Genomic DNA, 25004 nt, shown 5'->3' on the forward strand with positions numbered 1-25004 from the left:
TGAAAAAGTAAGTGCACCCCATGTAAAGTTTTGACTTTATCAACATATTTCAACATACAGCTATTTGATCTTCATTTCAACAATATTGATAGATAAAGGTGTTATAATATAACAAATATCATGCAACATTTACATTTTGTAGTCCATTGTATAATTTAAATAAACATAAATGCAAATTTCGCATGTGGAAAAAGTAAGTAAAAGTAAGTAAGTAAACGTAAGCAAGTAAAAAGTAAGTAAGTAAAGATGTCATTGTCACCATATCAGTCTTGCATTGCTGTCATTGACAATGCATTGTTGGGTTTGAAACCCTCCCTTGTTTGGCAATACACACACAACAGGCATTTTAAGGCCATTTTCCCTGCTAGAGCGGGGGTTAGCCTTGCGGGCCCCATGACAATCTTCTCCATTTTTTCCTATTTCTGCATCTCCCATTGTTAGCCCCCTTACCCGCATTTCTTCTTCCACCATCTTTCGCCAAGTCTTTCTTGGTCTTCCCCGTCCTCTACTTCCTTCTACATTCATTTCCATCACTCTTCTCAACCAGTCACTTTCATCCTTCCTCAACACATGACCAAACCATCTCAACCTGTTTCTCTTCACAGCATCCATCACAGGCTCTATTCCCATCATTTTTCGCAATTCATCATTTGTCTTCCTCTCTCTCAACGATACTCCACACATCCACTGAACCATTCGCATTTCCACCCTTTCCAGCCTTCGTTGCTGCTCTACGTTCATTACCCATGTCTCGCTCCCATAAATCATAACACTTCTCACACATGCAGCATACACCTTTCCCTTCAGCTTCAACGACACTCCCCTCCTCATCAGCACGCCACTCAGTTCCCGAAACTTCTTCTATGCACATCTCACTCTAGCAACCGTTGCCGAGTCTGATCCACCTTCTCCATTCAGCATGTCTCCTAGGTAGCAAAATGTTTTCACACCTTCCAGCTTCACGCCGTCTCCAAGATCCAACTCAACATTTCCTCCATCTGCAGCTCCTTCTGTGCACACCTTGCACATGAATGTAGCTGCCACACTGGTTAATGACCTTCTCAAACCACTACATTTTTGATTAACCCACTCAGCGCACATTGTACATTGAATGGAGTTCACTCCGACACCCTTCCTGCACACAGCACACGGCCACTTCCCAGTTCTTTCCACCTCACCACATGCTTTACCACTTGCCATCACCTTCGTCTTTCCGATATTCACCTTCAGACCTTTTGTTTCCATACATTCCTTCCACTTGTTCATCTTCTCCTACAGTCCCCATCCATACTTTCTGCAATCGACACCAGATCATCTGCATACAACAACTCCCATGGTAATCCCTCCTTTATATTTTGAGCCAGCATATCCATCACAGCTACAAATAGTAGTGGACTTAGAACTGACCCCTGATGCACTCCCACCTTCACCTCAAACTCACCACTGTTCCCGTCCTTCATCCTTTCAGCTGTGCGCGCTCTTTCGTACATTGCCATCACTACTCTGATCAACCATTCCTCCACTCCTACCTTCCTCAATGCCCATGTCACTACTTTGCGTGGAACCCTATCGAATGCTTTCTCCAGATCAACAAACCCAAGAAAAAATTTCTTCCTCTTCTCCATGTACTTCTCCTGCAACTGCCTTACAATAAAAAGCGCGTCTGTCGTTCCTCTTCCTGGCATAAATCCAAACTGCATTTCGTCAATCTTCACTTTCTTCCTTGTCCTCCTCTCCAACACCCTTTCCAATACCTTCATTCAATGCTCCAATAACTTTATCGCTCGATATGAGCCACAGTCCAGTGGGTCACCTTTCCCCTTGTATAGAGGGACGAGGGTACTCAGTTCCCAATCCACTGGAATGCGGCCTTATTTCACCACCAGATTACAGATCTCTGTCATTCTCTTCACACCCCAATTTCCCGCTGCCTTCAACATATCTCCCACAACTCCCGTCGGCCCTCCCGCTTTTATACTCCTCATTGCTTTTATTGCTTCCTCAACTTCCTTCTCATTTATCTTCTCTGTCGGTCCTAAAACTGGGTTACTCTCGATGTTGCCATCCCATTCATTCTCTGTATTCAACAGCATTTCCATATATCTCTTCCATCTTCCTTTAATTCCATCTGGGTCCACAACGATTTTTCCCACTTCATCCTTCAAGCAACTCGCCCCCATCACATCACACCTCTCTTTCGCTATCTGCTTTGCAATCCTGAATACCGCTCTCTGACCCTCTTCTGAATCCAAGCATTATCCGAACATTTTCCTACATGCCAACTGCGCCTTTGCTACCTCTTTCTTTGCAGCCTTCTTGGCTTCCTCTTAACTTTCATACTCTGCCTTTTCTGCCCCCGTACCTTTCGCCTTCTGCCACTCCTTGAACTTCTTCCCCTTCTCTTCAATCCTCTTTCTTACTTCATCATCCTACCACCTTTTGTCGGCAATGTGAAACCGTTTTCGAAGTGTTGGGACAGAGGAGTTCGTGCACCTATTTGGCGCCAATAATTGCACACCTGTTTTCTTAGCTCCCATTGACAAAGAATCCATCCACAAAATTCTTTGCTTTTTTGGGAATACGCCCTATCCCAGTCAACAGTCCCCTGATGGATCATTAACTCAATGACACTCGTGTGACTCATGTTTCTTTTGCTTGACCTGACATGGCATGGAAAAGTGTTTAAAATGGTTTCTGCCACAATCTTATTTTTTGCTTTAACTATACCTGTCACGATCCTGGTAAAGTTGACCAGGAGATTTTTTTCGATATTGGAGCGCATGAATGGCGGTTTGATCCAAGAAGAAATTTAAGACTGAAGATATAATTATTATTGTGTTTTGGATTTTAAAATTTATTTTGGGATTTGTCTTTGGTCTCTTCGCAAAGCCTTCCTGGAATGCACTTGTAAACTTCCCACCGTTTACATTAAATTAGCAATTTTAATCACCTGGCACAGCTGTTTTAAGTACATTTTGTAAGTAGTGTAAAATGCAAGGTGAAGGTGATGTTTCGGGTCCAGGGACATCTGCTTTCAGCTTTTGGCATCGGTCTCCCGTTGAAATTCCGGATGGTAATTTGTCACGTCTTTTGGCTTTGTAATGACAGAACATTCGAGAAATATGTACATTCTAAATCATGTTCAGTTCAACGAACTGTGAAATACGCACGTTGTTTTCACTTGGACAACATTAAGATGTGAGGAGGGTTTTTATTATCCCCAAAAAACAATCATTTTCTGCCGCCATCATGAATGGTTGATTTCTCTCAAGCTTGCTCGCCTGTCCCTTTTTATATTTTAGATTTGTAAGGTGGTGGTGGTGAAAATGATTGTATGTGCACACTCATGGTCGTGAATTAAAAAAACCCCAACACGTTCATGTACTAAGTAGGGGACCATCTATATATTATGTACGGTACATAAATGCTGGAATTTTAGACTCCTCCATATGATGCCATATCTCATCCCAATTTTGTATTTCTCCCACCCTTCCTCCCAAACTCCATTATCCTCCATTTTCTCCACTCCCTTGTCCCCCTTCTTTTCATGCTTTATGTCCTTCCAGTCAAAACAATGAACCATTTAGATTAATATGCATATCTGGGAAAATTATGCACCCAGACTGCGGATCAAACCGAGACCTCTGGTGAACGAGGATGTCGTCCAGGTAGGTAAAGAGGAACGGCAAGTCGCGCAGCACGCCGTCCATCAGGCGCTGGAACGCCTGTGCCGCGTTTTTGAGGCCGAAGGGCATCCGGAGGAATTCGAAGAGGCCGAAAAGTGTAATAACGGCCGTCTTCGGGATGTCGGCCGGGCGGACGGGCACCTGGTGGTACCCCCGAATGAGGTCCACTTTTGAAAAAATGGTCCGCCCATCCAACCAGGCGGAAAAATCCTGGATCTGCGGGACGGGGTACCTGTCGGGGGTAGTGGCGTCGTTGAGGCGGCGGTAGTCGCCGCATGGCCGCCATCCGCCCCCCGGCTTCGGGACGATGTGCAGCGGCGAGGCCCAGGCGCTGTCGGAGCGCCGCACGATGCCGAGGCGCTCCAGCGCGGTGAACTCGGCCTTGGCGACGGCGAGTTTGGCTGGGTCGAGACGGCGAGCTCGGGCGTACACCGGCGGGCCCATAGTGGGAATGTGATGCTCGATGCCGTGACGCACCGCGACGGCCGAAACGTCGGTCGCGTGAGGGCCGGGAACTCCGCGAGGAGACGCGCGAAGTCGTCTGCCAACGGGAGGACGCAGGAAAGCTCGGTGGGCGCGGAACGGCTCAAAGCGCACGCCAGCGAGCTGAAAGTTTCGGTGTTGACGAGACGCCGACGTTTAACGTCGACCAGCAGCCCATGGGCGCAAAGGAAATCGGCCCCGAGCAAAGCCATGGGGACGTCCGCCGTCACGAACTCCCAGCGAAAGAGCTAGCTGCCGAAGCGGAGGGCAACGGTGCGTGGGCCGAAGGTGCGGATGGCGGAGCCGTTGGCCGCGATTAAGGAGGGGCCGCAAATGGCGGCCCGCCTGTCCTCCGCCGAAGCGGGAATGATGCTCAGCTGAGCGCCGGTGTCGCAGAGAAAACGCCGCCCCGACGCTTGGTCCGCGATGAATAGCAGGTTTCCGGAACGGCCGGCGCTCATGGCTGGTAGTGAGCACAGGCCCGACCGTTTCCCGACTTGCCGAACGTGCATGGGGGTCGACATGATCGGGCCTGCCGCCTGAACCAGGCGTGGAAATAACACCAGGCCGGGTCTGGCGGGGGCTCCGGTCGACGCGTCGGGACCGGGTGATGCGGCGTCGCCGCTGCCAGTCGTGCCGGCCCGGCGGCCTCCGGGAAGGAAGCTGCGTCGCGGGCGGCGGGCGGGTGGGCGGGAAACTGCGCCGCGGGCGCCGACTGGGCGGCGGGCGGGCTCCGGCAGCCACCCCGACGAGCTGGCTCGACGCTCCGACGAGCTGGCTTGCCGAATCGATCTTGTCGGCCTCCCTCGCGAGGTCGCGGGGGTTCGTGATGGTCGTGCTTGCCAGGGCGACCCGGACCTGGGCCGGGAGCTGGCGGAGAAAAAGCTCTTGGAAAAGGAAATCCGAGGGATGATCGCCGAGCAACGCGAGCATGTAGTCCATACGTTCGGACGGGCGCGTATCGCCGAGCTCAGGAAGGTCGAGCAGGCGTCGTGTGCGTTCAGCCGGGGAGAGGGCGAAAGCGCCCAGAAGAAGTGCCTTGATGGCGTCGTACTTGCCGTCAGCGGGCGGGCTCTGGAGGAGGCTCAGGCAGCGGGCGGCAGTCACGGAGCCGAGCGCGGCGACCACGTCATGGTATTTCGTGGTGTCCTCCGTAATGCCACGCAGGGCGAACTGGGAGTCCGCCTGAGCGAACCAGACGGCGGCATGTGCTTCCCAGAAAGTGGGCAGTTTGAGGGACACTGCCGTGTCCATCGCGTGTCGTAAACTCGGGGTCACCAGTGAAGGAGCGGTGAAGGAGCAGCGCTCCTGCTTGAGACGGACGAAGTGACGGACAAGACACAAACTCGTCCGAGAAGATGTTTATTGTATAATCATCTCGAGGACTCTGAAAGCCCGTTTATCGGGTTCGCATATATATATCCAAACCAAAAAGCATACATCAGAACCAAAGCCCCGCCTCTCAGGCGAGGCACGCTTTGGTGGTCATGTGACCGACAGGTGCAAAGGATTATAACCTCGGCGCCGCGGTTTGGCCGCCGGTTACGTCACCGGCTTGGGCGAGGAGATTCTGTTGCTGGTCTCGAGCTTTGGGGGACCCATGGGTCGCTACAATATATACTATCCTTTGTTTAGACCCAGGTGCTTCTTGCATTACTGTATGTTGTATATATAATATATAATATATATACTATCCTTTGTTTAGACCCAGGTGCTTCTTGCATTACTGTATTTTGTCAAGGCAAGTCGAACAAAAGTCTTGCACTCTCTGCTGTTTCCGTGCTTTGTTACCCCAGGTTTCTGCAGGGCACATGTGGAACACCAGCAACCCCTTTCTGGTGAAACTCCAAAAATCCAGAATCACGACTCACCTCCACTCATTCGTCCTCTCTTTTCTCCCGCCTCTGGAACAAACTCCCACACTCTCTTCAATCCCAGTCCTCCCTCCAGGTCTTCTAGACAGCTGTTCACCGCCATCTCTAATCTTCCCCATCCAAAGCCATGCTCTTTTCTTCCCCTGTTAACCCCCATCCTCCCACCCCCAATCTCACCTCCATCCAAATTTCGAGTTTTTTCTTCCTGAGAGTTTTCTTCTGTATCCATGTTGTTCACCCCATGCATCCACTCCTTCCCCTTAGTCCTCCGCACAACCATTGTTAGCCCAAGTCTCTTTCTATTTTGTCCCTCAACTCTGTTGTTGGTGTCCCCCCTCTCTTTCTTCTCTGCTGTTCCTTTTGTTCTGTTGTGTTTTGATCCATTCTGTGTTCGAGCTCTTCCATAAGCGTCACCTCCATGTATGCAAAAAAAGAAGAGGAAAAAAAAAAGAAAAAAAAAAAGTCCTTCATATTCGATCTTTGCCCATTTCCAAACACCTTATAACCGAAACCTTCCAGCCACAATACTTATTTTGATCTGACGAAGGGCTAATGCTCGAAACATCAGCCATGCCTCATTTCCCACGGTGGTTAATTTATATATTTCCAATTGATAAAATCCATTGTGTGTCATGCCTGCCGATGCAGACCAACACTAACCTTTACAGAGACAAGTATTCCGTAATAACCGGATACATCAGCATGATATTAATATGATGTGATATTGAGTCAGCAAGATAATAAGCTTTATAATTCATTGGCAGATCCAGCATTTTGATTTTGAGTTGGAGGGAGAGGGGTATCATAAAAATTTATGATATTTACATTTCATTAAAGCTACTGAGAATACATGCCTCGAATCAGATTAGTGAAATGAAAATGCCACATTTGTAAAGGTGTGTTGAGTGATTCGCATTTCTGAAGGTGTGATTGATCATTTATTTGCATGAAGGTGTGGTTTTTGATTTAAGGATATTATTTTCTTGGAATATGGGAGGGGTGGGTGTCAATGCTACTCTACCAAAAGCTCGTCATTGTGAGTGACCTGTGTTGTGAATCAGCACACCTGCACCTTTATATATGTACTAGTTCTAGAAAACTAAGTTTAAAAAACTCGTAAAAACTAGAGTTCATAGAACACCTTACTCGGTGCAGATTTGAGAAACAAGGACATGGGCGGGGTCTATGAGCGGCAAGTTTGATTGGTCGTGACGACGTAAAATTCCATAATATCTTGTCTAAATACTGCAAAACGGAAGGTTTTTGAAAGTGATAAAAAGGCGATTTGTGCTCTACACTATTCAATAATTCAATTGAAATAAAAGAGATTTTGGAGGTCGTATACATTTTTATGGTGGTGTACCACTGTTGATGCAGCGTCTTATTTAACACGTTGCATTAGTTGTTTGTGCCTGTTGTTTGTGTCCTTTATACCACCCTTAGAGGCCATTTTTACCCGCAGAGCAGGGGTTGGCCTTTTTCGGGCACCGTGTTCCCCTTTTTGAAGCAATGTTTTGTGGCCGGATGCCCTTCCTGCCACCAACCCTGTTGGTCGCCTCTTGCGGCACACAGGGAATTAATTAATTCAGTGGTGTTAATTCAGTGATCGACCGGGATTCGAACCCAGGATCCTAGGATCCCAAGCCGGCACCCTAACCGCTAAGGCAACACCAGGCTCGTTTGTGTCCTTTATGACGTCACTAAAAACAGTACGTTTCTTGTTTGGAATGATTTTCAATTTGGTTTGACTGCCAGACAGGCAGACATACAAGAAACAATACCTCACTCCTCTTCAGGAAGTCAGTGCCAAAGTACTGCTAAAGTAGAGGTTCGGTTTCCGATTTATGTACCGATTCGTCTTCAATATAGAATATTTAATTTAAATTCAGTTGTTCCTTGATCATAAACGAGATGTTTGTGGACAGACCGACAGTCAGACAGAAAGAAGTGAACCAATTGCTGAAGCCCGCTTTTCGATTCACTTGCAAGGGGTAGTGAGCACAGTTACCCAGCAAAGCAAGGCTTTGGCCTGACGATTTGACCACCGATTGGTTTTCATCCGAGACTGAAAACTCACATCATTGCAGCCTTCTATTTTGGTGAAAATCCATTTTTTACTTGCAAATTATCTGGAAAGTGATAAATGTTTTATCATAACAAGTCATTTCATGAATAAAACCCAACTTGTGGTTTTACATCAAGGGTTTCTCAAAGGAGAAGGTTGAGTGTGTTTGTTGGTGGGTAAGAGTGGTTGAGTGTTCACAGGTGGTACCAGGAATTTGCTGAGGTCTCTGCGGCCCTTCAGAATATCCGTCAATCTGCTTTGCGGTGCATTCAATAGTCCATCCACCAGATGCACCACGCCGTTGCTCGCCAGCAGGTTCGGAGTCACCACTCGAATGCAATTAACTGTAACAACCTGCGCGGAACACAGATTCCATTACAAATCCTTGAAGTTAGTAAAGACACTCCCATTCCTCCCTTATACTCTTTCTTTTTTCATTTGTGGAATATCCTTTTGATCCGAGCCCAAGCTCGGCTCCTTTGCACATGTTACTTCCCTTTGCGATGACTCACCATTCCAATATTTTGTGGTATTTATTTGAATTTAAAAGTCAAGACTCAGAGCAAAACATTTGCTCTTTACAATATAGAAGCTGCTAAGTGGCATCTTTATATTATGACTATTATGTATGAAAATTGGGAGATATTTTGACCACACCTATCCCTTATAGTGCCCGTTACATCCCTCTTCTTTCGCGTTCCTTTAGTTTTATGCAAGTGAAACCTGGAGCGTGAAAGGTTGTCCAAGAGGGCAGGAGGAGCAAGACCAGAAAAGAGCTGGTAAAAGAATGCAAGGCTACTTCACCAACCTGTGGTGCATGCAAATCGGATCTTTAAATTTGGCTTCTTGTCATGAGATGCCAATTATGTTGAGAACCATCAAAATCACAGCCTTGAAGGGAAGCAGAAGCAAGATGGGAAGCAACCAGAACAAGGCCAGTGGGGGAGCCATAATCCATGGCACTTTGGATGAAGACCTCTTCCACAGTTGCAATTTGAGGATGGCAGAGGAAGGACCTGGCCCTGCAGAGAATTCGGAAGTGGCAACCGACATTAGAGGCCAGTTTGGAGTTACATAAGAAAGGTTATAGTTGGTGTTAAGGTGAAGGAGCTCCATCGGTTGTTGTACTACTCCCAGAGGTTGACCACAGAAATAAATTAAGGAATTTTCCAACCCGTCCTAATGTGCGGACAAAGGGAGAGTATGGATCATTCTTGCATTAAACGTCACGCTGCAGGAAGATGACTAGTTGCCTATTTTCTCAAAATTTGCAGAGAAAGATCCTGCCACAGGTTGCCTGGCAGTGGGATGAGGCACAAACTATTCTTTACAGAACTGAGTTCACTGCAAAGTGATACAGTGTGCTTTCCAGTGAAAAAGAGATCATTGATGTCCACCAATAAAATGCATTAGATGCAGAATGCTACCTTGAGGGATGCTTATCTCACAAAATAGAGAATGGGAGGAAATGCAATCAAAAGCAATCCGCTGCTTGTGAGCATGCAGGAAATCTGATACCAGTCCAGGTGAATACTCTGGATATTATTAGCTGGGTACAGTTTGGAAAACAGTGCGGCGTGCCAGACAAAAAAGGCTCGGGAGGCATACCACGCTCAGGAGATCCCTGGCCTCTCTGAAATCGAGGGTGTCGATCCATTGTTGGCAAAGAAGAAGTAGCATGTCCAGGTATTCCAGCAGATATGTGAAATGTATGAAGGTATTGTGCACTTGATAAAAGCATGAAACTTGGCAGGTGACTCGGGCATGTCTACAGTAAGAAAACTGGCCATAGGGCCATTGCAAATTTGCTCCATGATGGCTGTGACAACCACTTTTCCAAACAGGCGGGAACACGCCTTATGAAGTACTGCCAGGTGTCATGAAAATGTAATAAAATGAGTATAATCATGGTATTATGTGTTGTTTTCCCATCTGTTTGTATGTATGTATGTATGTATGCATGTATGTATGTATGCATGTATGTATGTATGCATGGCCTGGAATGTTGCTTACTTACATACTGCTTATTCTGCTTGCAGGTGCTGACCATAACTCATTTGCTACTTCAATCTACATTGTGAACTCTGGTGTTGGTCCAACATTTAATTAGTGTTTGATGGTGGTCAAACTAAATATCCTGGCTAACAATGGCGAAGGTGCACAAGATCATAGCTCCTCAGCAGCCTGCAGGGACATCCATCCAGTCATGTCCAATAAACTGGGACACATGTTGTCTGTGTCAGGAAGAAACTTCCGAGTCACTGATCTGCCCAGCTAATTCAAGGTAAGGCACAGAGGGAGCAGGTTACAGAACCATAGCCAGCAATCTTCAGGCATTTGACAGGATGGGCTGTCTGCCAAGAGCAATACCCTCACAATACATCTCACAACTGGATGATGGTGATGGAATTTAGGAATCACTGCAGCATCATAAGGCCAAGTTTCATGACTCTTGCAGGCTGAAATTCAACAAAACCAAGCTGCATCGTGTGCATGTGAAGTGAGCATGAAGTCCACCCGTCTGAATATGGGGCAGACTTCAGTTCTTACTACAAAATGTTTCTTCTGTAGTGAATTTGAGGCTGTGGAGACATTGCATGAAGCATTAACATTTGACCTCGATGCTCGGGTCAGGAAATGTGCCCTTCAACTAGAAGACAAGTGTCTGCTGGCCAAATTGAGTGCTGGTGACTTCATTGCACAGGAAGCCAAGTGCCACGTCAAATGCGTTGTCTCTGAGACTGTGAAAGCGGTCTGCCCTCCTCATCTGAGAGGTGGTCTCTTCACAACTGCTGCATTTGATAACATAGACCACAACCCAAGCTCGACAACTGCTCATGATTCATTCCATGGAACAGGCATATCCCTGTTTCAGCATCCAAATTCTGACACCAGTGGAGTGAAATGGGCCACGCAGGGTTGTGATGATATGCAGACTGCCTCCAAGAAGACCTTAGCCCAGTTGCCAAAATCGTATACCAGTGTGCCTTCAGCCCCAGTGCCCAGAAAGGATCCACCAGTTCCTAAAACAGATGGGCCAAACAGAGCTGACTGTCGACGTATACCTGAGGCAATGCAGAAATAATACAGGTAAAGGATAGGAAGTTGCCTTTCATAATCACCTAATTACAGCTGTTCTTTGAAAATGTATACACGTAGTTTTTCTTTGCAAATAAGTTACACTATTGTATTTCTCTTGTGTTTTCAATTGGCTGGAGCATGTGAAGCAGACAGTCGCTACTGACTCATTCAGTGATGAAGAAACCGTCTCCTGGGCTGCATATCACGCGAGTCAGCAGGCAGTTGGTTGAGAGCCAGAGAGCAGCATATCACTTACTGCTCTTCTTCCCCTGTTCTATGACCAAGCAAACTCTGTTGCCATGATTCGTCATTCAATGGATGTTGTACAGAAGGCAGTGGAAATACTCATTCCTGGACAAGTTCCCATCATTACAATGGATCAGCCTCTGTTTACACTTGGAAAGCAAATCCAGTGGAGTTGGACCACAAGCTATGGGGAGGACAAATTCATTGTAATGTTTGGTGGACTGCACATTGAAATGACAGCTAAGACTCTTGGAGATCTTCTAGACAATAGTGGATGGACCAGTGTACTGGTAGACGCATGTGTGGCCACATCTGGCACTGCAGATTCATTTCTCAAAGCCTCTCATGTTACTCGAACATGTTGTGCTCATCAGGTGACAGCCTGTGCTCTGTACCTACTTCTGCAGAACACATATGACCAGTATGGGCAAAGCCTGCAAGAAGTTGAAAGCATATTGCCTCGAGAAGACTGGTGTTCCAAGTGAGCTGAAGGCAGTCCCCAAATCCAGTTTTGGCTCATCACACTGAACTTGGAGCTCGAGCTAATGATTTATGTGAGAGCAATACGCGAGGCAGACTTCTTGCTGTACATGGATGCTTTGACCAAGATCACACCCTGGTTCTTTGCTCTAGACCACACTAATTATGCCAAGTGGGTTGCTGTACATTTGTGTGACATGGCAACATTGGAAATGAAAGATCCAGAGATGTTTGCAGAGTTTCTCAAAGGAAACTTTGTGGTGAAGAAGACAGGTCGAGCATTCTCTGCAATAGCAATATGTCAGGCCCATGAACAAAACAATGCTGCAGTGAAGGGTGATGGTGGAGCTGTTGGCCTGACTGAGAATCCAGCAGCACTTAGGCGATGGATGGTTTGTGGCCCTGAAATGGCACAAGTTATTGAAGCTCAATAGAGAGGAGAAAGCAGTCAGATCACAGGCATCATGATGAGGCACCACACACACACCTGAGCATTTGCTAAAGATGTCAAATCACTGAGAGATACAACAGAAAGACTGGGGAATCCTTTCTGTGAGAATAGCGGTCATCTTCTCATACTGGACAGTAGAGACCTTGTTGATCCTGCTGTCATAGCCACTGTACGCCACATAGAGAAGCTTGGACAAAATCAGTACAACTCGTATGTCACAGAGCACCAAGTCAACCAAACAAAACATATTTATGAGCCAATCAAGAGGAACAAGCTGCCCCTCTTCAGTCGGCCTCCAGCCCAACAGAAGTCAAAGGGACAACAGCAGGTAACATCACTGAAGAACGACTGTTATTTGCTCTCCAGGCTATACATTGCCTCATAGTAACGAGATGGGGACCTCAACGAATTCTTTCAACATGAGAATTAGGCTTGCCCACCTTCGCTGTCACAGATGGGCAAGTTGAGAACTGGAGAGAAATCACACCTGGCTGCCTGGAAGAACTTGTTCCTTCACAAACCAGTGTGTCTGCACCAGCTGCAGATGTTATTGTTCTTGATGGAGCTGCAGTTGTCAATATGCTGCAACCTGGTCCAGCCAAAACATTTGATGATTATGCAACTGCAGTGTTTCTACCTCACATCAGAGCTCACCTGCAGCAAGCAAGACGGGTAGACATTGTGTGGGATGAGTACTTTACGGACAGTCTGAAGGCAGGTACACGGAAGAGAAGAGGGAAAGGCGTTAGAAGACATGTAGAGCCATCCACCCTAGTTCCTAGGACTTGGAATGAGTTTCTCAGGATTGATGGGAACAAGGTGGAACTGTTCTCTTTTCTGGCAGTCTGCATTGGATCAATGGACACCGACAAGCAAGTCATCACCACACATCACTCTGGCATCCTTTGTAATCAGCGTTGAGATGAAGAAGTCCTTGCTCCCTGCAACCACGAGGAAGCTGATACAAGAATCATGCTCCATGTGCAGGATGCTGTGAAACAAGGGTATACAAAGATCTCAATCCACACAGTTGATACTGATGTGGTGGTTCTGGCAGTGACAGCAGCATAGCAACTCAACATTCCTGAGCTGTGGGTTTCCTTTGGAACTGGAAAGAACTTTGGTATCTTGGAAGCTCACGATATGGCCAAGGCTCTGGGTCCTGAGAAGTGTGCAGCTCTGCCAGTGTTTGATGCATTCACGGGATGTGACACTGTCTCGTTCTGGTCGAGGAAAGAAGACTGCATGGGACACATGGAGGTGCTACATTGAGGTGACATCAGCATTTTGCACATTGAGTGCTACACCAGAGTCTGTAGATGACTCAATGGAGCAACTAGAGCACTTTGTGATTTTGCTGTATGACCGTACTAGTAGTGAGCAATGTGTCAATCAGGCCCGCAAACAGCTTTTTACTCAGAAGGGTAGAGCACTCGATGGTCTTCCTCCAACAAAGGCAGCATTACTCCAACACACAAGGAGGGCTGCATACCAAGTTGGTTACTGCTGGGGCCAAATGATAATTGTAGCTCCTCAGCTTCCAAGCCCAAGCGAATGGGGATGGAACAAGGGCGACAATGGGGAATGGGATGCATGCTGGACAACACTTCCAGAAGCATCGAAGGCTTGCCGGGAACTCCTGAGATACGGCTGTAAGAAGGGCTATAGAGGGCTGTATAAATGTGTGAAGGCAGCTCTTCCATGTACAGCACTTTGTGAATGTGCAGCTTAAGTATCACAGAGTATTGAGCATCTGCCTACAAACTATTTATCGATATACAGCAGATCTGTGACATTGGCACCAAATGGATCTGCACCAGACAGCATTTCTTGGTTTTAAAATACCATTACTAACTTTACAAATGTGAAATGGTTCCAATAAATCAAAATTGTAATGAGACGAGATGTCCCAATCTGAGACGTATGTGGAAAGTGCATGGAAATTGCAGCCATTTTGGAAAATGGCTGCCACTGCTGCCACAGGACATTTCTGCGATGGCCCTTTAGCTAAAAAAATCTTCCTTTAGATATGGCCTAACTCTGTTCCAAACTTGATGCTTTTATCATTAAGTGCACAATACTTTCACCTATCTGCTGTACTATAAGGGGGAATTACCTTGTTGGAAGCTAAAGTGATGATCACAAATCAGATCTGGAGAAGAACTGAGTTGTGATGTCTGTTGCATTGATCCATTCCATTGTAGGCCTAGTTTACTACCGTTAATGAAGTTCAATTTGAGGAACATTGTTTTGAACTGGGTAATATTGGCGGTGATTTTCCACAATACACACAGTGCAACCCTTCAGGGAATGCCTCGTGTAACAGGCAGAACCCTTCTCCCCGATCCCTGGGTATAGTCTTCACTAGCGCATGGGTATATAGACTTGTTGACACCTAAGGGCTCTTGCTTGCATGATGCACCAGGAATACCCTGTTTCATATTCTGACCATATCCATGCATCACAGATATATTAAAATGAAAATCACATGTTTGGCACAGCAACTCATGATGCAGGGCTAAATTATTATGTCTTTGTTCAATTAATACATGCAAGGCCGCTACTGAAGAGCGACCAGAAACAGATGGCTTGGCATTGAAAATCAATGGCAACAGCTGCAGCTCTGAACTTGGGCCCTGTCCATCTCACCCCGTTACGATGCTGCTGGACACGGATGTCATGGTTACCCAGCATGGATGGTATCAGGAGACCGTCACGAAGGTCGTGGATGAGAAGCCTTTCTCTTGCCACGTGCTGAAGAAGTGTGTTGTGCAGCTTCTTGTCTGTGCTTATCACCTGTTTTTGTTCCTGCGTGTTCGGACAGGTGAGGGATAGCCAGTGCTTCCGTCATTCCAGCATGAAAGTTTTTAGCTACAGAGGAAACGCAAGTTTATTTCACCAAGAGGATTCTATAAACTCCTTCATTTCACTGAACGAACAACTGATTACGAGAAGTTTAAGATGACAAAAGACATTGTCAATCAAAAGAACAGTCATTATTATCTCACAGAATGTACACACAAGGAAAAGTGTCACATGGTATCTCAATAAAATGTATACAGACTGTAATACAGTACAGTAACTAAAGAGTTCATAGAACACGTTACCCCACACAGTGTTAAGGTATATACTTCAAATTTTTTTTTATTTTTTTATTTTTATTTTTTTTTGTGTATACAAGATCGAGGCTCGTGAAAGAGCGAACATTAATTACACAGAAAGACAAACCGACACATAAAACATATAACATAGGGAGCGGTAGACAAGATGGGGAGAGAGGGGGAAGGACACAAACACAACATTTGAGAGCAGGGACCGAGAGACATGGAGACATGGAGACATCGAGAGATCTGAGAGAGGGCGAGGGCTTTGGGGGGGGGGGGGGGGCGTGGGAAGGGGGCAGTGGGAGAGGTATAAAACATATGGACACTGCCAGGACTAAGGAAAGAAGTTGGAATTTCAAACAAGGTGGATCTGGGGTGAATTAGCGGGGGTAGAAAAGATCAAGGTTTTGGATGGGGGAAGATAAGAGATGGTGGTGAACAGCTGTTTTAAAGACCTGGAGGGAGGAGTGGGATTGAAGGGAGTGAGGGAGTTTGTTCCAGAGGCGGGAGAAAAGAGGAATGAAAGAGTGAAGGTGAGCGGAGAGCCGAGATTTCGGCAGTTTAACCATCAGAGGGTTGCTGGCAGATCTTGTGCGACCTGTAGGAATATTTGGGGGACAGAGCACAGAGAGAGCTGGGGGTGCAAGGCCGGAGAGGAGTCGGTAGAAGACAGAAAGACCACCTACCTGCCTGCGGTGAGTGAGTGAAAGGCCCTCAGAGATAGCTTCATCGCGGGAGATTCCAATAATTCTGAAAGCTTTGGTTTCAACAGCGTGAAGCCGAGCTAGGTGTGAGGCAGGAGCACCGGCCCATAGGGGAGAACAGTATTCCATTGAGCTGCGGATGAAAGCCTTGTATGTGGTGAGGAGCTCAGGTGTGCCGAGGAAGGACTTCGCACGACGGAGGATGCCCAGTCGGCGACTGGCTTTGGAGGCCAGCTTGGAAATGTGGTTTTCCCAAGAAAGATCATGGCAGATAGTGAGACCCAAAATCTTGAGCGACAGAACTTCTTGGAGAGGATTGTTGAGAAAGTAGATGGGAGGGTTGTCCAGTCGATCTTTTCGGAGAGACATAGTAAGAGTGTGAGATTTGTCAGGATTGAAAGACATGTTCCACTTGTTTGACCAGTCTGTGATTTTGTCCAGGTCTTCAGAGAGTGAGGAGGCAGCAGACTGCCGATCTGAGGGAAGAGGAATGGAGCGGCAGAGAGTGGAGTCATCAGCAAAGAGATAGAGAGGATTTTCGAGAGAGTCAGAGAGATCATTGATGAAGACCAGAAAAAGCACGGGGCCCAGAACACTGCCTTGGGGAACTCCAGCCTGAACAGGAAGAGGAGATGAGAGAAACCCATTCAGGGCCACACGTTGACGACGACTAGAGAGGAAGTCCGCCAGCCATGCGTGGAGATTTCCATGGATACCAAAGGAGGAGAGTTTGGTGAGCAGAGCGGGGTGCCAGACCGTGTCGAAGGCACGTGATATGTCGAGGGAGACAGCTCTAATTTCCTGTTTGGCATTGAGGACCTCCATCCATTGTTGAGACAGCAGAAGCAGCATGTCCAGAGTAGAGTGACCTGGTCTGAAACCAAATTGATGATCAGAGATCAAGCCATTGGAGAAGAGGAAAGATTTCATATCAGAAGCAATGATGGATTCCATGACTTTGCTGATAATTGGGAGAAGGCTGATTGGTCTGTAGTTGCTAGGATCTGTTTTTGCACCTTTTTTGTGCAAAGCGGTGATGTTGGCTGATTTCCAAGCAGATGGCAGTTGACCTTGAGCAAAAGAGAGGGTGAAGAGAACAGAGAGAGGGTGAGATAGAGCAGCAGAGCAGGATTTTAGGACCCGTGGGCTGATGCCGTCAGGTCCAGTTGCAGAATCAGAGTCGAGGGTTGACAGAAACTTTTCCACCTTGTCAGGAGGAAAGGACACGGAGTCCAGGAGCAGCAGGGTACGACTGGGTATGGTGGGTACAGAGAGGGATGGGTTTGGGACACAAGATTTAGAGGCAAACACAGAGTTGAGGCATTCAGCTTTTTCACGTGCGGAGTCAGCTGTGCAGCCGTTTGAGGTAAGGGAGGGGATGGAGGGGGAACAAACACCAGAAACGGATTTGACCAGACGCCACCAGGATTTGGAAGAGGGAGACAGATAAGAGAGTTCGGTCTTGAGAACGGAGAGATATTGTTTCCTGGCTCTCCTGAGGGTGGACACACACTTGTTTCGGGCTTTGTGAAAGGAAATGAGATTTCCTTCCGTTGGATTTGCTTTCCAGGAGACGAAGGCAAGTTGTTTCTGGGCAACAGCCTCACCACAAGATTCCGTGTACCATGGACGGGAGGAAGGGTATGACAACTGAAGACGAGATGGGATAAATCTGTGCATGAGAGAGAGCAATTTACTTTGGAAGAATTCCCAGGATGAGTTGATGTCAGAGGTGGTAGAGATGGGAGACCAGTCCAGATGATTGATGGCTGCTTGAAGGCCGTGCCAGTTGGCCTGAGTGAAATGCCAGACTCGTCGACGCTGAGCAGGCTCCCTGAGGATGGTCAGAGAGATGTCCACTTTAACAAGGACATGATCAGATGATCCGATCGGAGCAGAAGAAGAGCAGCAGACATTTTCAGGGAAGTTAGTCATAACCAAGTCCAGAAGAGAAGATGTTCCGTTGACTGAGATCCGGGTCGGGAAATTGACAGATTGTGTCAGTCCCAGTGAGTCGCAGAAGTCCTTTGCTGAGGAGCCATGGCTGGTGAGAGAGGTACCCACACCCAGCCAACTGGCATGATGACAGTTGAAATCACCACATATGAGGAAGAGAGAGTTGGGATGAGTAGTTAGAAGTTGGTCCATATCATCAGACAGCGAGATGTAGATGGAGTCATCACTGTTTGGTGGACGGTACAACACACATATGAACAAGAGGTGGGAGCGAAGGGGAAGCCGTAGCCAGAGGTATTCCTGGGGGTGAGGTGGAGAGAGTGCAGTGCAGGGCGAGTGAGGAAGAGAGTTTTTGATAAAGATAGCAACCCCGCCTCCAGGACGAGGCTCAGGTCTATCATACCGGAGGAGGGAGTAGCCCGGGAGAGATACTATGGAATCAGAGACATCATAAAGGAGGAAAGTTTCTGTTAAGCAGATCACGTCTGGTTTGACAGAAGCAACCTGTATGGAGAGATCAGTTAAGTTTGAACGAAGGCCCCGGATGTTTGAGGTCCATACCGTTAATGAAGAGGAAGGGGGAGCATCAGATACAGAACAGGGGGGAGGAGGGGTAGGGTAAGATGTGGAAGAGGTGGAAGAGGTAGGGAGAGCTGTTGAAGGTGTGTCAGAGATTTCAGAATAGCTCGGAGAAAGGGAAGGATGGGGCGGACAAAAGGTTTGATGGTGATTGGGTGAGCCACAATGAGGTGTTATTTGAGGAGGGGGAAGAGCGAGGCAGAAGGTTGGGGGAGATGGAGGTGAGAGTTTGAAGGGGGAAGAAGCGGGGAGGACGCTTTGAGGAGGGGGAGTGAGAGGGGGGAAATTGAGAAGCAATGAGGGTGGGGAGATTTGAAGGGGAGGGGTGAGGGGGTAGTTTGGGAGGGAAGGGACAAGGGGAGGGATTTGAAAGGGATGGGATATGGGGGAGATTTGGAAGGGAGGGGTGAGGCAGGAGTCTAGGAGGGGAGGGGCGAGGGGGCGTCTTGGCGGGGAGGGGTGAGGGGGTAGTTTAGGAGGGAGGGGGCAAGGGGGGAGATTTGAAAGGGATGGGTGATGGGGAAGATTTGGAGGGGAGGGGTGATGGGGAAGATTTTGAGGGGAGGAGTTATGGGGAAGATTTGGAGGGGAGGGGTGAGATTGGATTTTTGAAAGTGTACGATTTATGGGAAACGAACATTTATTGCAAAATGAGTTTCTTGTGACCTTCGAGTTAAAAATACGTTTAAGGACGCTGGATGGAGGATGGAGTGCAGGAGAGTTTAGGGAATGTAGAAAAAAGGCACTATAGGAGATGGATATTTTTTTTGGGATGAATTGATTTGGTGAGCAAGTCGAAAGCAGCCTTTTAAAGAAGAAGAAGAAAAAGGTGTTATAAAATATGACGGAATACATAACTTGAGGGGAAAGTGTAAACATTGAAGGTTAATGAGTGAAAACTATCTGGGGAAATGGGGGAGAAACACGTGGTCGAAGAACGAACGAACGAATAAGAATGAATAAACGAATGAGAACAGAGAAGGAAATGTTTTTTTTTTTTTTTTTTTTTTTTTTTTTTTTTTTTTTTGAGTTGAGATTTACACAAGGAAGTAGGCTATGGGTGAAAAGACTGGGAATACAGAGAACGAAAGTTATTGGATCACAAACGACGGACCACAGAGAAAAACAAAGCCTCAAGGTTGTACAGTGCACACTGTACAAGGCCTTGCTCGCGACACGGCAAACAGACGATTAATTTATGAAAGATAAACACCGAGAAACAACCAAAGTTGCACACAATAACTTCACACACCGAAAGATAAATACAGTTTCGACAAAATACAATTGTGAACAGACTTAACTTCGAAAAACGTGGAGACCGTGTGGAGCTTCGAAAATCCCTGCCGCCGTCTCCAAGATCTCGCGAGATCAATTGAAATAAAATAATGATTTTAAAGTTAGTCTTAAAAAACAATTCGCGAAGTTTAGCGCCATTGAAGCAGTCTTGTACACCACCTTATTTAACATGTCCAAGTACTGCTAAACTACAGGTTCGTTTTCCGACAGAAAATTCAATATATAACATATAATTTGAATTAAGTTGTTCCTCGATCATAAATTGATGTGTGTAGGACTGATGGAGAGACGGACAGATATGAACCAATTTCTTAACCCCGTTTTTCACATCGTGTGCATGGGGTAATTAATTAGCAGAGAGAAGTGTGATATTGAGTGTTACTAATACCTAACAGATAGCGTTAGCATGTGATGGAATGGTTACACGTCATTGGTCAGCTGTTACCCATAAGGCAGTGCAGAATTACACGATAGGATATGTTTTGATATATTGTATACATTTTATTGAGACACTGAATATGCAGGAGAAAGGGGTTGGTGTAAATTTGGGAAGAAGAAAAGAACGAGAAGGATAGGGGAGAAACGTTAGGGTAGGGGAGCTGAGGATGATGGAAAATGGAACGCCAAGTTTAAGGAAAAAGGACGGAGGATATTGAAAGTGTGCCATTTTTGTATACCTAAGATTTAGTTTGGGGACTACAAACATAACTTGAAGGTGGTGTACTAGCTTTGAATTGTTGAGTCTAGGTCACATTCTGGCCTGACTATGAACTCGGGTCATCTTCGTGCTTCGAAGCAGGGCATTGCATCAGTGTTGCACCATCCTTCGGAGGATCAGTGATCATCATCAGAGATCGCATTTGCAATTTGCTGGCGGACGGAAGTTAAAGATCCCACGTACACCGTGTACTGCTCTAAACTTCTGCTCTGGTTTGAGGGTGCTTTGCCAGCAACCCTAGATATGCGTTACTTATCCAGGAGAACTTCTTGGCTATGGAAACATGAAACACCGGTCGTGTGCGCCTTGATGTCCCGAGAAGGGAGTGAGAGTAATAAAATTAACAACTAGAACGGCACTGTAGAGAGCATACCCCCATCAGGCTGACCAGTTTACGTTTTATATCCACTCGGTGTGTATCCACTAGAACACCGTTTTATATCCACTAGAACCCCGGTGTGTACCCCGGTTTAGAATAGGTAGACCGTATCCCTGCGCATCGTAAGAGGCGACCAAGGGTTGGCGTCAGGAAGGGCATCCGGCCATAAAAACATTGCCTCAAACAGGGAGCCATGATTGCCATGGGGCCCGCAAGGCTAACCCCCGCTCTAGCGGGGAAAATGGCCTCAAAACGATCATTCATTCATTCATCCACTGATAGGCCAGATCTAGATCCGGACCTTAGCCAAAATCTAATCTGATTGTTCTTGTCACTTACCCGACTCATCCACCTTGTTTTGTCATATGTCGTCCACAACTTATTGAACTAGAACGCCACTCAGTAGAGTGCATACTCCCGTCGTGGGTCAAGTTGGAATAGTACGATTTCGCAAAAGTTTGAGGGAGCAATTCAGTGACGACACAAGACAAGACAACACAGGACAGACACAACAACAACACACAACATGCATTTTAAGGCCATTTTCCCTGCTAGAGCGGGGGTTAGCCTAGCGGTCCCCATGACAATCTTCTCCATTTTGCCCTATTTTCTGCATCTCTCCTTGTTAACCCCCTTGCCCGCATTTCTTCTTCCACCATCTTTAGCCAAGTCTTTCTCGGTCTTCTCCATCCTCTACTTCCTTCTACATTAATTTCCATCACTCTTCTCAACCAGTCACTTTCATCCTTCCTCAACACATGACCAAACCATCTCAACCTGTTCCTCTTCACAGCATCAATCACAGGCAATATTCCCATCATCTTTCGCAATTCATCATTTGTCTTCCTCTCTCTCAACGATACTCCGCACATCCATCGAACCATTCGCATTTCCACCCTTTCCAGCCTTCGTTGCTGCTCTACGTTCATTACCCATGTCTCGCTCCCATAAATCAGAACACTTCTCACACATGCAGCATACACCTTTCCCTTCAGCTTCAGCGACACTCTCCTCCTCATCAGCACGCCACTCAGTTCCCGAAACCTCTTCCATGCACATCTCACTCGAGCAACCGTTGCCGAGTCTGATCCACCTTCTCCATTCAGCATGTCTCCGAGATAGCAAAATGTTTTCACACCTTCCAGCTTCACACCGTCTCCAATATCCAACTCAACATTTCCTCCATCTGCAGCTCCCTCTGCGCACACCTTACATTTGAATGTAGCTGCCACACTGGTAAATGACCCTCTCAGACCACTACATTTTTGATGAACCCACTCAGCACACATTGTACATTGAATGGAGTTCACTCCGACACCCTTCCTGCACACAGCACACGGCCACTTCCCAGTTCTTTCCACCTCACCACATGCTTTACCACTTGCCATCACCTTCGTCTTTCCGATATTCACCTTCAGACCTTTTGTCTCCATACATTCCTTCCACTTGTTCATCTTTTCCTTCAGTCCATCCATACTTTCCGCAATCAACACCAGATCATCTGCATACAACAACTCCCACGGTAAACCCTCCTTTACGTTCTGAGCCAGCACCTCCATCACAGCTACAAATAGTAGTGGACTTAGTACCGACCCCTGATGCACTCCCACCTTCACCTCAAACTCACCACTGTTCCCGTCCTTCGTCCTTACAGCTGTGTGCGCTCTTTTGTACATTGCCATCACTACTCTGATCAACCATTCCTCCACTCCTAACTTCCTCAATGCCCATGTCAATACTTTGCGTGGAACCCTATCGAATGCTTTCTCCAGATCAACAAACCCAAAAAACAACTTCTTCCTCTTCTCCATGTACTTCTCCTGCAACTGCCTCACAATGAAAAGCGCATCTGTCGTTCCTCTTCCTGGCATAAATCCAAACTGCATTTCGTCGATCTTCACTTTGTTCCTTATCCTCCTCTCCAACACCCTTTCCAATACCTTCATTCCATGCTCCAATAACTTTATCGCTCGGTACGAGCCACACTCCAGAGGGTCACCTTTCCCCTTGTATAGAGGGATGACGGTACTCAGTTCCCAAGCCACTGGAATGCGGCCTTCTTTCACCACCAGATTACAGATCTCTGTCATTCTCTTCACACCCCAACTTCCTGCTGCCTTCAACATATCTCCCACAACTCCCGTCGGCCCTCCCGCTTTTCCATTCTTCATTGCTTTTATCGCTTCCTCAACTTCCTTCTCAGTTATCTTCTCTGCTGGTCCTAAAACTGGGTTACTCTCTATGTTGCCATCCCATTCATTCTCTGTATTCAACAGCATTCCCATATAGCTTTTCCATCTTCCTTTAATTCCATCTGGGTCGACAACGATTTGTCCCACTTCATCCTTCAAGCAACTCACCCCCATCACAATACACCTCTCTTTCGCTATCTGCTTTGCAATCCTGAATACCGCTCTCTGACCCTCTTCCGAATCCAAGCGTTTTCCGAACATTTTCCTACATGCCTCCTGCGCCTTTGCTACCTCTTTCTTTGCAGCCTTCCTGGCTGCCTTATAACTTTAATGCTCTGCTGTTTCTGCTCCCGTACCCTTCGCCTTCTGCCACTCCTTGAACTTCTTCCTCTTCTCTTCAATCCTCTTTCCAACTTCATCATCCCACCACCATGTTTCCGAGTGCCTCGGTGGTCCTTTTGTCCATCCACATACCTCACCAACGGCTCCCAACAGAGTAGCTTTCATTGACATCCAACCACTTTCAAGCTCAACCACATCATCCTATACCCTACTCAGCCTCTCTTTTAATGCCTCCCTTACTGTCACCTCTTTCAACCTCCACACCTTCATTCTTGGTTGGTACTTCACCCGCCGCGCTCTCCTCGCACCTTTCACCCTTATGTCGCAGACAACCAAGTGGTGCTGTGAAACAGCCTCCTCCCCCGGGATCACCTTTGTGTCCCGGAGGTGCCCCCTATCTCGCCTACGCACCATCAGGTAGTCAACGGTTGTCGTCGACCCACCTGACGTGTATGTAACAAGCGTATTATCCTCTTTCTGGAACTGAGTATTACAAATCAACAAATCAGCTCCATCAGCAAACTCCAAAATCCTTTCACCTTCTCCATTTCTCACACCATATCCGTAACCCCCATGAACTCCCTCAAAATGTAGTTGTAGTTGTAATTGTAGTTATGTAGTTGTAATTGTCATGGTTCTCTTCCTGAGGCAATGTTTTCATGGCCGGATGCCCTTCCTGACGCCAACCCTCTTAGTCGTCTCTTACGACACGCAGGGATACGGTGTACCTATTCTGACCAGGGTACACACTGGGAAACGTTTAAAATATGGAAATTCGGGGGGGGGGGGGGGGCGGCGTCAGCATCACGGCTGCGGTTTAAACATATTCCAACAATATCCAAACAGAATCATGAAAACCATGAAAAACAATCTGGGAAAAGTCTCCAAGCGAGAACGTGGATTTGAGAAAGAAGGAGCAGAGGCGGAAGAAAAACGAGATACAGGGGGCGGGGCACAAGTCGAGACGAGGAGGAGAGCGAACAAGCAACGTGTCCGGGAGGGGAGAAAGAATCAATATAGTGAAGGAACTGCACTCCAACGCGAGTCGAAAGAATTGACGCGACCAAAGACGGAATTCGTCCGAGTTGCTTTATTGAAACAAAACAGCTCAGGTATTCTGACAAGCCCGTTTATCGGGCAGCAATATATATACACATTTATGTCGGGAAGTTTGCCTGGCAAAAGCTATACTGGGCATGCCCGGGTATCAAGGGCGAGCCTTGGAAAGGCGAGTCTGGACCTGCCCGGGCGTGTTTGGCTGCGGCCTGGCAAGTCGAGGCTGGGCGTGCCCGGGCGCTCTGGACGAACACTGGAAAGGTGATAGCGGGCATGCCCGGACGCTCTGGGCGAGCCCTGGAAAGGCGATAG

General features: G+C 47.1%; 1 protein-coding gene across 1 annotated transcript in view; it reads right to left on the minus strand.

Moving 5' to 3' along the window:
• Positions 1-25004, minus strand: part of LOC137437636 (transforming growth factor-beta-induced protein ig-h3) — a 140903-nt gene that overhangs the window by 74349 nt on the left and 41550 nt on the right. Inside the window, exons 5-6 of the mRNA XM_068132112.2 lie at positions 15016-15174; positions 8316-8462 (exon numbers count right to left, since the gene is read on the minus strand). Coding sequence (XP_067988213.1) covers positions 8316-8462; positions 15016-15174 — 306 coding nt within the window. The remainder of the gene's footprint in view (positions 1-8315; positions 8463-15015; positions 15175-25004) is intronic.

The sequence above is a fragment of the Myxine glutinosa genome, chromosome 12 (assembly GCF_964187855.1).
Source record: "Myxine glutinosa chromosome 12, kmMyxGlut1.1, whole genome shotgun sequence".
NCBI classification, from domain to species: Eukaryota; Metazoa; Chordata; class Myxini; order Myxiniformes; family Myxinidae; genus Myxine; species Myxine glutinosa.